At 43.3% G+C, this 15,686-nt stretch overlaps 1 protein-coding gene across 1 annotated transcript in view; it reads left to right on the top strand.

Annotated features, from left to right (window-relative positions):
- The window catches only part of LOC143353351 (agrin), a 602,368-nt gene that overhangs the window by 126,289 nt on the left and 460,393 nt on the right, over positions 1–15,686 (top strand). Inside the window, exon 2 of the mRNA XM_076786600.1 lies at positions 450–1,945. Within this exon, the coding sequence (XP_076642715.1) occupies positions 652–1,945 (1,294 nt within the window). The 5' untranslated portion in view covers positions 450–651. The remainder of the gene's footprint in view (positions 1–449; positions 1,946–15,686) is intronic.

Genomic DNA, 15,686 nt, shown 5'->3' with positions numbered 1-15,686 from the left:
ACACAAATTTTATTTTGCATAAAGATCCGCAGTCTACTAATTACTAGTCAATCATTCAATCATTTTAATACATTGACTGCCACGCTCTAGTTCATAGAAGTCCTATAAAGTTAGAACAATTAAGTAATATAAGAATAGAAAAGGCAAGATTTATTGTAGAAATTGTTTGTATAATCTTCTTACATCTCGTAGATCCTAGCAAAGTTTGTTTTGCAGAACAGATTGTAATAAAAATTAATTTTCACGTTTGACATAAAAATGGTGCCACACATATAAGCGACGTGGTAGTCAAAGTGTTAAGGATACAATTTCTCACAACTAATTGTTACCTTGAACCAAAAAGGGCTGAGCAACTTTCTATCGCTATCTACCAACCTATCCTCTTTTCTTCCATCCCCCGAGCAACAAATAACACTCGACTAACACCCTCTCTTTTCTCTTCTTTCCAGATCGGTAGCCTAATTAACAACGTCTCGTCCGAACTGCCCACTAACCGTCCCCGAAACGATGATCCCGGTAGGATAAAGAGGCCGTAGCATCCGTGGCGATCGACCAGGAATCGCGGCCGATCCATAAGGTCGGATCGAGTTGAACAAGAGCGGTCGTGGTTGGTCGTTGATCTCGCGGGATCGATCATGCGAATTACTGAAGATGCGCAGGACGAGCAGCAACGGTTTGAAGCTGGACCTAACAGAGAACACACCAGGTAGCTCGTTGTCGAGGCTGCCGAACTTAGTCGAGCATGCGGAGACCTGTCAGGCACTGTCCGCCGGAACCGGTGAGAATTTAAGCAGCAAACTGCCGAACGTGGTCGAGGGCTCGATGGACTATGGTAGCGAGCGTAGATCCTCCCGGTACCTCGAGTACCAAGACACGAAACCTTATCAGGATCCCCAGCCGGGCACCGGATTGCCCCCGTACGATCAGCCGGGCTACCACGAGCAGTCGAGGAGCTACAGAAGCTACGAGCGAAACCCGTATGACAGGGAGGATATTGACCGATACGATAACAGAATTTATCCGGAGGATAACCTGAGGTACGATCGTCGAGGGGATCAGCGAACGTATCAAGAGTCGGACTTGGACGCGCCCTACGAGAGGAGCGATGCCCAAAAGCTCAGCAGGACTTATCCGACGGAGCTCCAGGAGCCCGGCAGGCGATACTCCAGAGATTTGACCGATTACGAGTACGCGTCCCGATACGCGGAGGAAACGTTGAAACTCGAGCCGAAGAAGGATCACCATCACCATCACTCCGGCAAACCGTACGAGCCGGCGGCCTCGAAGGGCTACGAGTCCGGCGTGAAGACGCACGACTCCGCTTACGAGTTGTCCTGCGCCGCCCAGCAGGGCAAGTACCATTCCGTCAACAAGATGTACGGCACCCTGCCCAGGTACGAGACAGGTAAATCCTACGAGCACCGACCGTACGACTACGACGACCAGACCTACGACAACGCCGGCAAGAACTACGAGACCAAGTACGATCTGACCAGCTCCAAAAGCTACGAACGCTCCAAGTATGACTGCTCGTCGTCCTCCAGGTACCAGGACAAATCGTACGATCAGACGCTCAAGATCGGCGAGCTCGGCTCCGGATCCTCCGCCGCCGGTTACGCCAGAAAGACCCAAGACCAGGAAGAGACCAACGCCGAGAAGATGAACGGCTATCGGAAGAACAACTTCGAGTCCTACGGCGTCTATTCCGATCCCGAGGACGACCACGGTTTCCTCGCTGAGAAGAAGACACCCCAGTACCCGTATAAAGGGGTCGTTGTCAATGTCACCGGGGAATCGAGCGTGATCGATCAGAAATGCGGCAACGACAGCAGGCAGACCGTGATGCCCGGAAATCATTGGTGCAGACCCACTATACTGTTGCTGCTCTTGGTCTTGCTGGTTGTCATCTTCGTTTTCGTCGCTGGGATACTTTTGTACCTAAACTGTGAGTCTATCCCTTTTGTCCTCGTGCTCGATGGTACCGCTTGCTTCCTAGACTTGCGCAGGCCTCGGTGACCTACCGATCTAGCGCCATAAGCTGTACAATGATTTTATTGGCGACTGCTGAGAACTTTCGGAAGCAGACTATAAAGTTGTATACCTGTCGACTGACAGGTATTTGTATAGTGTTTACTTGATATGTGTCCAAAAAAGGGTCTAGTCTGTGGCATATATCGCAAAGGAGATATTATTATTTCACCCACGCCGAACGTAGAAGAGGACAACGAAGCTCTAGAGGCCTCGTTGGGGATAGTTCTGGGACTTTTATCGGCTAGGCATTTGGGACATGTATAGAGTGATCACTGTGTTTGCAGAAAATACGCAGTCCGGTACAACTAGTCATTTATTGACTACAAACATCGATTATAGAGAAGGATCAAAGTCTGTGAAATTATCGTTATTTTTTTTAATATTTTCAAACAAATGGAACGTCAAAATTGAACACATTCTTTGTTTATGTTTGCCGTGCAAAGCTGGGGATAACGAAAATAAAATTGTTCTTTTTGCAATTGATCTTCCACCTCTGGCAAAAATTATTCAATCGAATAAATTATCGATATCTGTCAGTGTAATTATCCATATTTTCAATGTGAAAAATATTTCCATTAGCTACAAAGGCTAGTGACAAGTTGATGAAATGATAAAACTTACCTATATAGAGAAAATATTAATACAAAAATGAAATATGCTTGTTTTTCATAATGTACAGAATGAATATATTAGACACTGTTTTCAGTCATCCCTAAACATTGAAAATATTTTTTCTGACAATGTCTATCGTCATTTTCATTGTTAGAAATATTGTCATGCTGCTTAATTTTTTAAAATCTTCACATGATGGTAGACAGTGTAGAATTTTCTGTTCAGTGAACAGGTAAAAGAATTGATTATTTTATTAATATTTCCCCAGCTTGTTGGTGGTTTGTCTATTGTCGCGGTTAGGGTCGTTTATTGTGACACATCAAATTTTACACCATATTTGTGAAACGTAAATGTAATAAAATTTTTTCTTATTTAATATACGCTTAAATAATTCGATAAATAATCGTATTGACGATTTCGATCCAGTATTTTCTGCCAGGGGAAATTATTATACATTGATTGGACGCTGAAGAGAATATAAAGGAACCAATCGGGACGAAAACAGGCAAAACGTTAATGCGTCACGCGCAGCTGGATCAGATTAACGACACAATCGTAGGAGAACGCATTAAAGTTTCCGTTTCGTTTTTAGAAGGCAAAAGACAATTCCGGATTAAATGTCTTCCCTGGAACAGCAGATTTTGTTGCCGGGACTGATAGAGCCCGTTAAAAGTTATGAGTCACGTTCCATGTGGAAGCGAATGCTACTAGTTAAGAAGCTTTGTCGGACGGATAAGGAATTTGCGAGAAGTTGCAGCTCTACAAAGGCTAATTCTCTTTGGCTAATAGTACGTCTCCTCCGCGTTCGTTTTCTCGTTCACCGTCATTTTCTTCTTCGGGCTGCGCGGCCCCCTTTGCGAGTCTCCGCAAGAGCCATTTAGTTAATGAGCATCCGATACCGATTATTTACGGTCGTCCATGTGACCGGCATGATAATGGCCGATCGACGACGACGACGCCGATGCCCGACGTCCCTGTACACGTGCTGACGATACGTTAAGCCCAGGACGGTTACTGTCTCTGCTATGGCAGTTTTATGTGTCGGAATTGTCATGCCCAGCACGTAGGGACTTACCACGACCGAAACTGATCGGTCCGAATTACAATGCGCTCGGAAAATCGAAGAACAGCGCTGAAAGAGTGCGACGGGACAACGGTGACGTTCGTCATCGGCCATCAGCGTCCGGACGGTCCTTACAATGTAATTCACCCGTTAGATGAATATCTCCTCCCACCTAGATAATGATCAGAAAATATGTAAATTATATTTCAAGCCGAAGAACGAAGACTAAAAGGATTTAAGAATATAGTACTATGACTATTTTAATTGCTTAACACTTTTTATTATAATTAACATCCAAAGAAATAAATTTATTGTCAATAATCGCAAATTAAAAAATTTAGAACAAGTTCTAGTGCTAAAATCGCCAAAGAATATGAGAAATTTCAATTTGGATCTTGTTTCTTGCAATTAATGCAGAAAATTTGAATTTTACAAAAATTTTCGACTTGTTGAAATTATCCTCAATGATTTCACATACGAGAAACGAAAATATATAGTCACAGAATTTGCAATTTCATATATTCCTTAAACAGAGGTGTATCCTTCATATTTAGTAGATTTTGTTTTAGTAGATTGTTTGGGAGTTTGTGGTGGTTAATCGTAGTTAAAAGATCAATTGAAAAATTTTGCAATAATTCGTCTGCGTAAATTCCTTCACCTTTCTGAAACAGAAACCACATATTATACTAGTGTTAAGCAATACAGCATATTTAAAAGGACGTTTAATAATTTCCTTTACTTTTTTCTGAAATTTGTATCTCTTCCAAATGAACAAAGCGAGCTGAACTCTATTCAAACTGCATAAATGAAAGCTTTTGTTCCTCGAACTAATAATTTCTTTTTATTCCGTCAACGATGAGAAGAAACCGTTTGCACTATTGATAAAAAGTTGTAAAAAAAGCGATGGGTTTGGAGATTCAATTTTTATAAAAGAATTCTTCTGCAAAAATTGTTCTCCTGACTCGTGGTCCTATATAAACGGCATAAAATGTAGGTGAAAGTTTTTCCGATATCTTTTGTAATCTACTTTTTTCGATTCAGGTCAAAGTATTTCCCTTGAAGCATGATAGTAGCATCCGCGATCTGGTAAAACTTTTTCGTATCGTAAAAATTGGTTTTATCCGTTTAATTATTGAATATATGTGTTTACGCAAAAGAGCATAATATATACTATTTTCGTCAGAGACGTAAACATTTTGGCTTAGTTTCAAGGGAGAAGTCTGATCGGGATTTTTGTGTATTTTATACCTTTGAGGGAGGGACGCGGAAGTGGCCAAATACTTATGGACGGTAGTATACCCGGAATTTATTTTATTCTCAGCGTTACAGACGCGCTGAGAGCTCCGTGCTAGATACGAAATTCCCTGCAAGACGATGTTGCCGCTTCCTGGGCAATGCTCGGAGATTTTGGCGGGCTTCTTGGGAAATTACATCGTCTCCGAGGAAGATATACTGTGTCGCATAAAATTGTAATACTAAGGAGAACGTGAACTGGGGAAAATCAAAAAATCGTTTCCCAGAATTTCGGCTGAAATAACTACGAATTGAATGTATTCTAGTATTTCGACATAAAATTACTCACATACTCTTTAACTAATCTTGTATAACAATAATTCTGCACAATTAATTTGATAATAATTTCGCATTATATGGTCCGGAGAAGCGCAGTGATCTTATAACCTGTCGAATATTAAAATATTCCAACTGAGGCGAACAGAATGTATACAAGTTTGGCAAAATGAAAATGAAATCTCGGCCAGTTATGTTTGCTAAAACTCGTGAAAGGCAAACTTTCCGCCATACAAGCTGTACGAGCATGAGGAACTTAATTACCAAGTTTAGGGGAAGCCTCTGCCGGCTTAACATTCAATTTTTCCGGATTAAGTGTATGTCTGTTTCAATAGGAGGAGCGACGCAAGATCGGGCCAAACTTTTTTAGGGGAATTTAATTTGGTTCCTTGATAACACCGTCTATAGAGAAGCGAGGGTATCTACCGCAGAACCGTGGCCCGTTCGCAACGCGCATACGTATCGGGTATACAAAATGTAGAAAGAGTAATATCGGGAATCATAGCGGGTGATCTCGCCTTCGCAGGAAGTCATTGAAGATCTTCGCTCAGTCGTTCATGAGATTGCAACGCGTTTAGCGGCAGCCGTCGTGCCTCTGTTCTCCGGAGGAATATAAACTGGCTCGTTTCGAGGCAACCAATTCGCTGTTTACGAATGACGTTCCGTATTTCGATCGGAAATTCAATTACGTTTATATTCACGTAAGCACAACGCCGCTCTTACGTGACGGTCCAATTACCTTCGTTTACCGAGTTGTTGAGCGTCTCTCGACGATTAAAGATGCATTCTGTCTTTATCATCAGCTCGAGAGGGCTCGGCGGATTAATTCGAATAATTGATTTCGGATATATTAATATCTTGCCGGAAATTTTTAATATACTTACCCTAAGATTTGAAATTTCATTATTCTGTGGGAGGAAAGATTTTTTATATTTGAATAATCATTAAAGTGGAATGTCGTCGACGTTCGTTAACTGTACAGTTAATATCGATTCCAAATGCTTGGTTTTAATTGCTTTGCAAAGAAAGCGCAGAGAGTGTCAGTACATTTTATCAAAAAAATATCAGAGATTACTAAGGGAACTTAATTTAGAAGAACAGACGAACAGACAGCGGATATTTATGCAAATTTTGATTTTAAAAAATTTAGCTACAAACGTTTTGTAGGGTGATGACTAGACTGCGGATCTTTATGCATAATAAAAATTGTCCGCATCGATTACAAGAAACAGAAATTAATTAGAATGTTATTTCTTCACTTGCTAATTTTAATAGACGCGCAATAGTATATTGACAGTTTAAATTTCTTAAATTTTCCTACAATTTAAAATTTGATCTACTCAATTTTTGCTATAAATGCATAAAGATCAATAGTCTAGTGATCACATAAGGGTGGAATTCTCTGAGAATTCAGAAAATGTGCTACTTTCATAATTAACTTCGAAATGTTCGTTGCTCGCAGCAACGTTAGTCGACCTCGATGAAATTTTCACATAATTGACGTAGATTTACTCATATAAAAAAGTTACAAAAATTGACTTCTACTTTTTTTCCTGACAATTCCGACCAATAGTAATTTTCTCAAAATTTGGTTACCCTTTACAGTCTTTTCTCGATATTTGTCGCAAATACCTGGCTGATAAAAGTCACAGAATAATTCCCACTACCGCGGCGTATGCCCCGTGAGGGGCACTGAGGAGTGTAATACGTGCCGGGTGCGACTTCCAAAGAATAGTATCTCCTGGACGATATTTGTCGCTCGCAAGAGCCGTGTTGTTGACAAATATCGAGAAAACACTGTATTTAGAAAATCGAGCCTTCTAGTATGTCAAGAAATCGCAACTCGTCTGGTGCAATATTGCGAAAATTATTCCGTTTTAACGCGGAGACTTATGCGTTCGGATTTACACGGAAAAAGAACTGTAGAACTTACCCCCGCACATGATAGCACTTCGGCAACCGACGCTAAACAATCGCTCGGCCCGCAACATCCAGCGGACACCTACCCTGACATCCAACCCCCGAAATCCTCTCGACATCGCTCGTTCGCGTTTATTCGTTCCGTTTCGCGGCCCCGTTCGTCTCGTCGTTCGTTAAAATCTCAACCGCCGAACCGACCCCTCCTCGGCGGTGGACGCGCGATGGTTCTGCGCCCGCCACTTCGACAAACGTCGAACGAAAACAAAGAAAGAGAGCAACGAAAGCAAACAGAGAAAAAAACCGCGACAAAAACAGAGCCAGTCGAGGAGAGAGAGAGAGAGAGAGAAAAACGAGAGAGAGAGAGAGAGAGAGAGAGAGAGAGAGGAGAGAGGGGAAAAAAGGTGGGAGATTTTCCCGTGAAAAGAGACGCGCGTTTGACGCGGCGCGACGCGCGGGGGCCATCGTGCATGCACGTTTTCCCGTGCGATTTCCGGCCCCTACCGATATCAGCGGTGTGCTCCGGTGAACGATGGCCTCTCACAATGGACAGAGAAGCTGTATGTCTGTCTCTCCGCGGCTGAAAAATACCAAGTTCGAGCCGGGCCGGCACTCGGCACGGGGCCCGGCAATCCTACGGTATTCCGAGTGGCTGCATTTGGCAGCGGTCGACAGGGGCGTTTGAGCGATTCGGTTTATTTTCGGGTCAAGTTTTCGCCCGACCGCTTCGCAATCAACCGCCGCATTGTCCATCGGACAATACATTCACTGCGACGGACCGGATCGGACCGTCCGCGTAGGAATTCGGACGTACCCCGGTTTTGCCCCCGAGCACCTGCTCACCGGACCTCCCCCCTCCCCCTCCAGCCCTTCCCTTCGACCGCCGAACCGATCGTCAGACGTCGTATTTTCACCGGGATTTTCCTAAACTCGATTTAACTCGACAGCTATGTCGCGGCCTGTTCCTGTCGTCGATCAGTCTTTGACCATCGATCCGCGATACCTCTCGATTTTCATATGGTCCTTCTGACAGTCAGATTTTTCCATCTTTCACTCCCGGCTACCGCGCCGCACGCGATCCCACTTGTCTCTTTTAATTTTACGCAACTATTTTGCATTATTTTGTCAAAATAACAAGAACGTGCTGCCCACATTTTTAGCAATATTTTAAACATAATACACACCCAAAGAAATAAATTTGCCAAATAATTTCTCACGTATCGCATCCTTGGAGTCTTAATAATTATAAATTAAAAATATTAGAACCCGTCGTTTTCACGGGTCCCTGGTGTTAAACGCTGTACAAATTCCTCGACCATAATCTTAAAAGCGCCGAAGCAAATTTTAAAGGAAAGAATAAAAAATTACTCAAAGAGTTTAGCTAATAACTATCATGAATAAACATTTGGATTTGTGAAACCAGCATGCGAAAACGTTAATTCATTTTTCTTCTTGCTGTCATATATAGTGTAGCTTTACAGCTGATCACCTAGCATTATTGTCAATAGATTATGTACTACATCTTCGTCATACTTCGTTCGACCGTTTCCATTGTTACTGCTGTTATCCAACATCCGTGACAGCTGTAGATCGAGACGAGAATGAAGAAGATTGTAAAGGTTGTTACAAGAAAGAAATTATGGATATTGCCCAGCGGGTTGGATATCGAAGAGAAAGGGGTAGAAGAAACATGACAATTCATAGCACGGTCTGATTAATGGCGTCGCCATTCCGCGTAACACACTCGACAAACATCCAGTTAGCGCGACAAGGATGACCAGACATTGACGAATTGGACCGAAATGAATCGTATATCGTTGAACAGTGGAAGATTTGTGTTACGAGTTGATACGCGCCGCAGATAGGCAATACCGCTGCATGACGAGGTATAAATTTTATCTCGCCACTTTGCGGCGCGCCAGTCCAGCGACGGGCAATATCAAAATTCAGCATGATTCAACGGCACATACCTCAACTACCGACTGTCAACAAAATCGGAAATCCCATCCGCGCTTTTTTCCGCTGATCTTTCGAAAAAGGAATTCTCATTCAATCTCTGCGCGTGCGGAAACGCCAAATAAAAATCGCTTTATTCATCCATTAACAATTATCAATAAATTGGAAAAGAATTCGTCGATCTTCTGAAATTCTCTCATTGTTTTGGCTGTTTTAACCCATTTGCATCATAAGGAAATATGAAAAGAAGGCATTTATCACCAAACTTTTTTTTTTTATTATATTTAAGTACAAAAATGACTACGAGTAAAAGAACTTCATATTGCAGTATTATAAGAAAAAATAAATTGAGTTGAATTTCATCTACTCTTGTTCGTCACGAATAGATGCAATCCAAATTCGTAGGAAAATTAGGACAAATTAAAATCAAAAGAATACTTTCACGTTTGGAAGCTGTCCGAAGGATACCGAAATAAATCTCGAAATAAACCGGGGGGGAAAAAAACATGACCGATTCCACTGATACTTCTGGTCAGCACGGCGAAGTACAAACGCAAACAACGGGAGCGAAAAACACGTCGGCAGCGTCCCTTTCAATTAAATGGAATTATTTGTGGGGAAGGGTAGAGAGTTCTACAAGTAAACAGCCGAGAGTAATTTCGTTTCGAGTGTAGGAAACCGCTGGGGAAAAAAGCTCGATAAAGCGGCGGTTACGCGGAAAAGCCGCTGGCCCGCAAAGGGTTAATTTAAACCGTAGCTGTTAGCATGGCCGAAAGAATGGCGGATTGCTGATCGGGCGAACCTAATAACTTTCAAGAGGATAACTTTCGACGCCTCGGCGGGAACATCCTACGTAGAGCAACACGGAGGAGGATGAGGAGGCCCGTGAACATGCACTGCCGGGGCTTTGGCGCAGGATGAGAATTTAGTATGTAAGGCACGTGTTCGCATCTGCCTTTATGAACGTTTCCCGCGATTCCGCCGGTTTCGTCCTCATTCTCAGGCAACCTTGCTCGAGGTGGTCTCAGGGTTTCGAGATTAAGGGCGTCGCCGATCATATTAAGGCCGGAAATATCTCATCCGCTCCTTATCCGGCCCCACTACGATCCTAGTAAACTCCGTCGCGTTTGTTCCACATAAATTACAAGGACTTTCCTCTCCGGTATGCGACGATGCTCGGTGTGTACGCAGCTTTAATACCGCGAGAGGATCGTCGAACTTCCTATGTCGCCCGGGGACGACCCCACGGTTTACGAGACGCCCGGGTAAACGGATTTTAACAGGATCAGCCTTGCTCATCGACCCTGTAATTAATCCGCGCACGATTGCTACGGCTGACGCTCTTCTTCGAGGCTTGTCTCCGTTTTTATTTCGTTTTCATTTCGGTCTTGCAGTCGGTGATCAAATTGTTAGAACCGCAGCTGCGAGAACCACATTTCTCGTCCGAAGGACAAATAATATTACCTGCAGTGTTGTACATTCACAATTCACCGGCACACTGATTTCTCTATATATGTCGCCAAGGCCTGGATGATAAACGTCGCGGAATTATTCCCACTGCTGCGAGGTTAACCGGGAGGTCTCGAACGTTCGATGATACGTTTAAAAAAAAATCGTATATCAATTTTCCAGGTGTTGCTCTACAGAGGAAGTTACGATTTTTAAATTTATGGTAGTTTTAGTCACGGAAAAAATTTTTCAAAGTTTTCACAGACGTTTGAATGTGTAGCCGAGTGGTGAGCAAAGTAGGGGCCTCTGAGATGCCTGCTTGCCCCACCAATGTCTCTTTCCTGCAGCGCGCATCTTCGTTGCGCAGCTGTGGATAGTCAGCATAAGCCGCGCAGGGGTCTGCGTAGATGTGGATAGTCAGCATAAGCCGAGCACGGGTCGGTTATGGCGAAACGTACGAGGGGAGAGACTGGAGGCCCGAGGCACCGCTGCGCAGTGAAGATGCGCGCTGCATGAAAGAGACGTTGGTGGGGGAAGCGTTTCGTCTGCGGCAGACATACGTGCTCATCACTGGTATAGCATTTTCCGTCAGAAACGTGTCCCCAGTTTTTCACCTGCTACATTCTGCAAAAATATCCCAGAATAGAATGAGCGATGGTCTACAAAAGTAGAGGCATAAAATGAACCTAAAAGTTTATTTTTAACGAAATTATTACAGTTCGATCATAGACGATTTCTCGAGAATATTTAGAGTTCAAACGTCTTTTTGGTTCCCATGCATGTAGATTCCTCGCAGGACGCAACAGCTCGCGCGTGCCGAAGAGGATCGACCGGCGTCCGTCCGCGTCTCGAAGCATTAATCCCGCGGGCAGATTCACAGCACGCCCGAGCCGCGTCGTTTTGAAGAGGGCCGCGTTTTCCGGCCGCGGGGAAAACACTTTGCCGCTCGGCAATTTCGAGGGGTTACGGTACGTTAATCGTTCCGGCGTGCCGGCAACAAATTTCACAGTCGTGGACGCGCAACACCGGCGATCTTCCTCCGCGCGGCGCGTCGCGACGCCCGGTTCCATAAAACGTGGCTGCGATTCGCCAAGGCGCGAAACGGCCGCGCTTGCAATTTATCCGGCGACCGAGGATCCAATTTCGTCCGTCGCCGTGTCTCCCTTCAACCCTTCCGTACAGTATTCTCGTCTCGCGGTTCCAGGACACGTCGCTACGGAGCCGGGTTAGCGTCACTGGTAAAACGCGCATACGTTAACACAGGCATCGCTGAGCCGGATATAATTTCCTCGAGGCCTGACGCACCCAAGGAAACAGATTCCCCCCTCCGCCCGAAAACAGGACATTCCCGAATCCCTCCCACCCCCCGAAAACAAGACATTCCCGATTCCCGCCGATTTTCAGCTGCGCCAGCCACCGGTCGCACCCCCAATGAAAATTTAGCCATTTGCTGTCGCTAAATACGGGGTGAGGCCGGACGGGTGATACAACCGGGCAGGGGATGATTCTACATATAAAACTAAGTCGAAAAAAAGGAATAACATTTTGTCGTTTAACTCCTGGTTCTCGAGAAAATCGTGTTTAAAGATTCTCTCGATCTCGCGTGCTTTAGTATATGCAGGAAGTAGAATTGGTTGGCCATGGTCAGACGCGTCAGACGATTCCTAGCTAATAACATACGTATTTGCTGCATTTTCAAAATCGGTTTTCTCAAAAACGAGGCGTCGAACGAAAAATTGTTCTTCGTTTTTTTTTTATTTTTACATGTAGAATCATCCCCTGCCCGGTTGTACCACCCGTCCGGCCACATCCTGTATAGTCTGTATATGTCACTTATGTCATACAGGATGAGGCATCTATGACTTTCAGCGAAAATATCTCTGAAAATATCTCGAAAATATTTCTTTAATGGAACGTCGTATTTTGATTAGTGTAATATTGTATCCAATGAAAAGACAAGTTCGACCATGTATAATGCGTTGACCTTCAAATGACCTTCGCCGGAGTTAATCTTCCAAAAGCATAACTCAACGTACGAAGACTATGTTCACGCTTACAGTACTCTACCAGTGTTCCGTTGACGTAAACACTGAAACATTGTCGAAAAACATCTTTTGTTTACAAACTGCTTGTTAATTAAACAAGCAAATATGATCCAAATCGCATCGTGTTTGGACTCTTTTTAATCGGAAAAATGTGGCGAATATGTTGAAAATATATACGATCATTGGCACATTACAGTAAATAGTGAAAACGTGGAGTCAGGTTCGAAAAGTTTATCAAAACGAGCAAAATAACAAATATGAGAAAAGTAGTGGATAAAGTGTTTATAAGTGGTTCGTAAGAATGCGGTAGAATGACGATATGAAAAATGTTTGTCGAAGGCAATTTTAGGTGGCAGAAACGAAAGATCGATGTGAACAGAAATGTTAGGGGAAATTAGCAGTATATCGGAACGGTGATGTTGAAATTTCAAAAGTACTGTTGAATCACCGGCATAATGAAGACAAACAGAACCCCGCGATAATCCATGCGAATCAATATAGAGCACTCCGAGATTATCCGTGTTATCTAACCCGAGCTACTCTGATCTGTGTTGATTCGAGCGATCTCAGTGTCAGCAACTTCGAGTCCCCCGACAGCGTTCCACTGTATAAACTTCAATGACTGTCATAGCTAACGTTGTATCATGACACATCCCGTTCCCGAGGACTGACGGCGTTTATTGCGACAGCTATGCTGACATAGTCAGACGGATTTCAATTACTTCATCGGATGATTTATTTCTGTTTAAGCGTTCACTGCTGTTCGTGATTCGAAGCAATCATTTCCTCAACACGAGGCAATCCTAATGAAATATTCAACTGTTTAAGGACTCGTTAATTTTTCATTAATTTTCATAATCTTCCGTGCTCCTGTTGTAGGACTATTTTTAATAAACGTCTCAAAATATTTTACAACTTCAGTTATAAATCATAAAATACTTGTTCTACACTTTTTAAATGGGTCACTAAGAAGAATATTTCTTTTCGTAATAATAATAACAAACTAAACCGACCGAGTGACTGGTTTGAAATTTTTTATTTTACAATTGTGGATATCATAGGGACACATTTATGGGAGATGATTACACAAATTTCCCTATTCCATTTCGTAATAAAAATTAATTAAAATAAATTTAATCTTGCAATTTTTATAAAGAAACGAAGCTTTTCATGTTCGGTAAGTTTAGCGTTAATTCGGCTTAGCAGTTGCCCCGCGCGACTGCCTCGTCATCCATGGTTTTCGCGTCTCAGCGACTCATTTTCGAGTGTAGCCTAAGCTGATGGAACTCACGATTTCTCCTTGCCGTCATAGTGATACGGTTTCTCGCGAGTAGTTACGCGCTCCTTCGATAACACGATCTCTGTCGTCTTTCTTTCGTTTCTCGGGGACGGGAGCAGTCGGCGGGAAGTTTCTTATTGTTCCGGAAATTTCGTCAGAGAGAGAGAGAGAGAGAGAGAGAGAGAGAGAGAGAGAGAGAGAACAGCGCGTAAGCGATTTTCGAGCTCCCGCGCACGCATAATGCTCGCGGCGGAGCACCCGCTGGATTACATCCGTCGGAGGATTTTCGGGCTGCAGACTGGAGTTATGCGTGACACAGTGAGAAAAGTCGACGTAAGCCGGAAATCTGTAACTTTGGAACGGACGGAGATAAACCGTCATTCCTTCATTTTTTAATGAAGATAAAGTGGCCCTTTAATAATTCGACGAAAAAGTCACGGACACCAAAAATTTCCGACTTCTGCGTGAATGGAGACGAACCAGCTTCACTTCAATTTTCAAGCGCTCTTTAAACGTAGTTGAACAAAAAATTCTCCCGTAGCTTTCACCCATTTTTGTTATTCATCACACAATTCGATTGTTATTATGTTTCATTCGTAATCTTACATCTTAAGCAAATATATCAAATTACAACAGAATCGCGGAGAAGTAAAATATTTTATTGTATAGTATATAAAGAAAATTTTTAGTTGAGCATGTGGCGATCAACGAAGTCGAAACAACTTTTCACTGACTACAATCAGGAGATGAACGTTGAAACAGTAAAAGTAGAAATAAATAAACAGATAAAAATGATTAAGAAACGATCATTTAGCTTCCGTGTCTTGCAACGCTGGAAAATTTTACTGTACACACAGGTCCAGAGTGGACTAATTAATTATACAAAATAGTTACATAAAATATGGTTAGATGTAAGATTTATTATACCCACTTTGACTCACTAGGTGGCCCTAATCACTCGCCATTTAATTACACAGAATTTACTAAAATGTACTAGACATTGCACATTTCTTTTACATTGAAATTTATATGATTCTGTTATGCATATTTCGTCTCTGGCATAAATGCTGACTCACCATAAACTTACCATGGCTTTTAGGAAATTATTATAGCCGAAGAAATTCTACTGATCGAAGCTGTGCAAGGAATTGCATGGCAAAGCGTTATAGGCGAAAGCTCCTGGCAAATAAATCTGTTCAGTTGGTAAATAGCTTTTGGTTAAACAAATTCGCTAATGTCTACTCATGGAAATGTTCATTTTTGACAAGCGACCGAAAGCTTTCCAGCGACTGTGCGGTGGTTCGCGAGCAATGTCGCCTGGAAAAGGACAATGAAAGTTCCCGGGTAGAGATAGGGTTTCTCCATCGGTCTCCCAAAGAATTCCAGTGAATTCCCCGCACGGGTGGAGGGGAGTCCGGGGGTAGCCAATAGGGAAAAAGGTCGCAGCAATCGGTCGCGATCGGGATTGTTCGCGAGTTACCGAGTTCGAGTCAAGATTAATGTTAACTTCGCCGTAGGAGTTAATAAGTCCGAGACCGATAAATCCCGCTAACTCCTTCTCTCACGATGTCTCCCTCTCTCTCTCTCTCTCTCACCCTGTTCTCCTCCTACCCCCTTTCTCTCTCTATCTTTTTCCCTCTCCTCTCATTCTTCTCGTGCCTCCGTTCCTTCAGGCTGCTCCATTACGGTTCCCCTTTCCCGGCCGTTCGCTTTCGCGCCCGCCCGAACCGTCCCGGGGCTTTGAGAAACTCGAAAAGTTTCGCGG

Source organism: Halictus rubicundus, chromosome 4 (assembly GCF_050948215.1).
Source record: "Halictus rubicundus isolate RS-2024b chromosome 4, iyHalRubi1_principal, whole genome shotgun sequence".
NCBI classification, from domain to species: Eukaryota; Metazoa; Arthropoda; class Insecta; order Hymenoptera; family Halictidae; genus Halictus; species Halictus rubicundus.
Note: the sequence above shows the minus strand (reverse complement) of the source record. Positions and strands in the feature narration are given on the sequence as shown.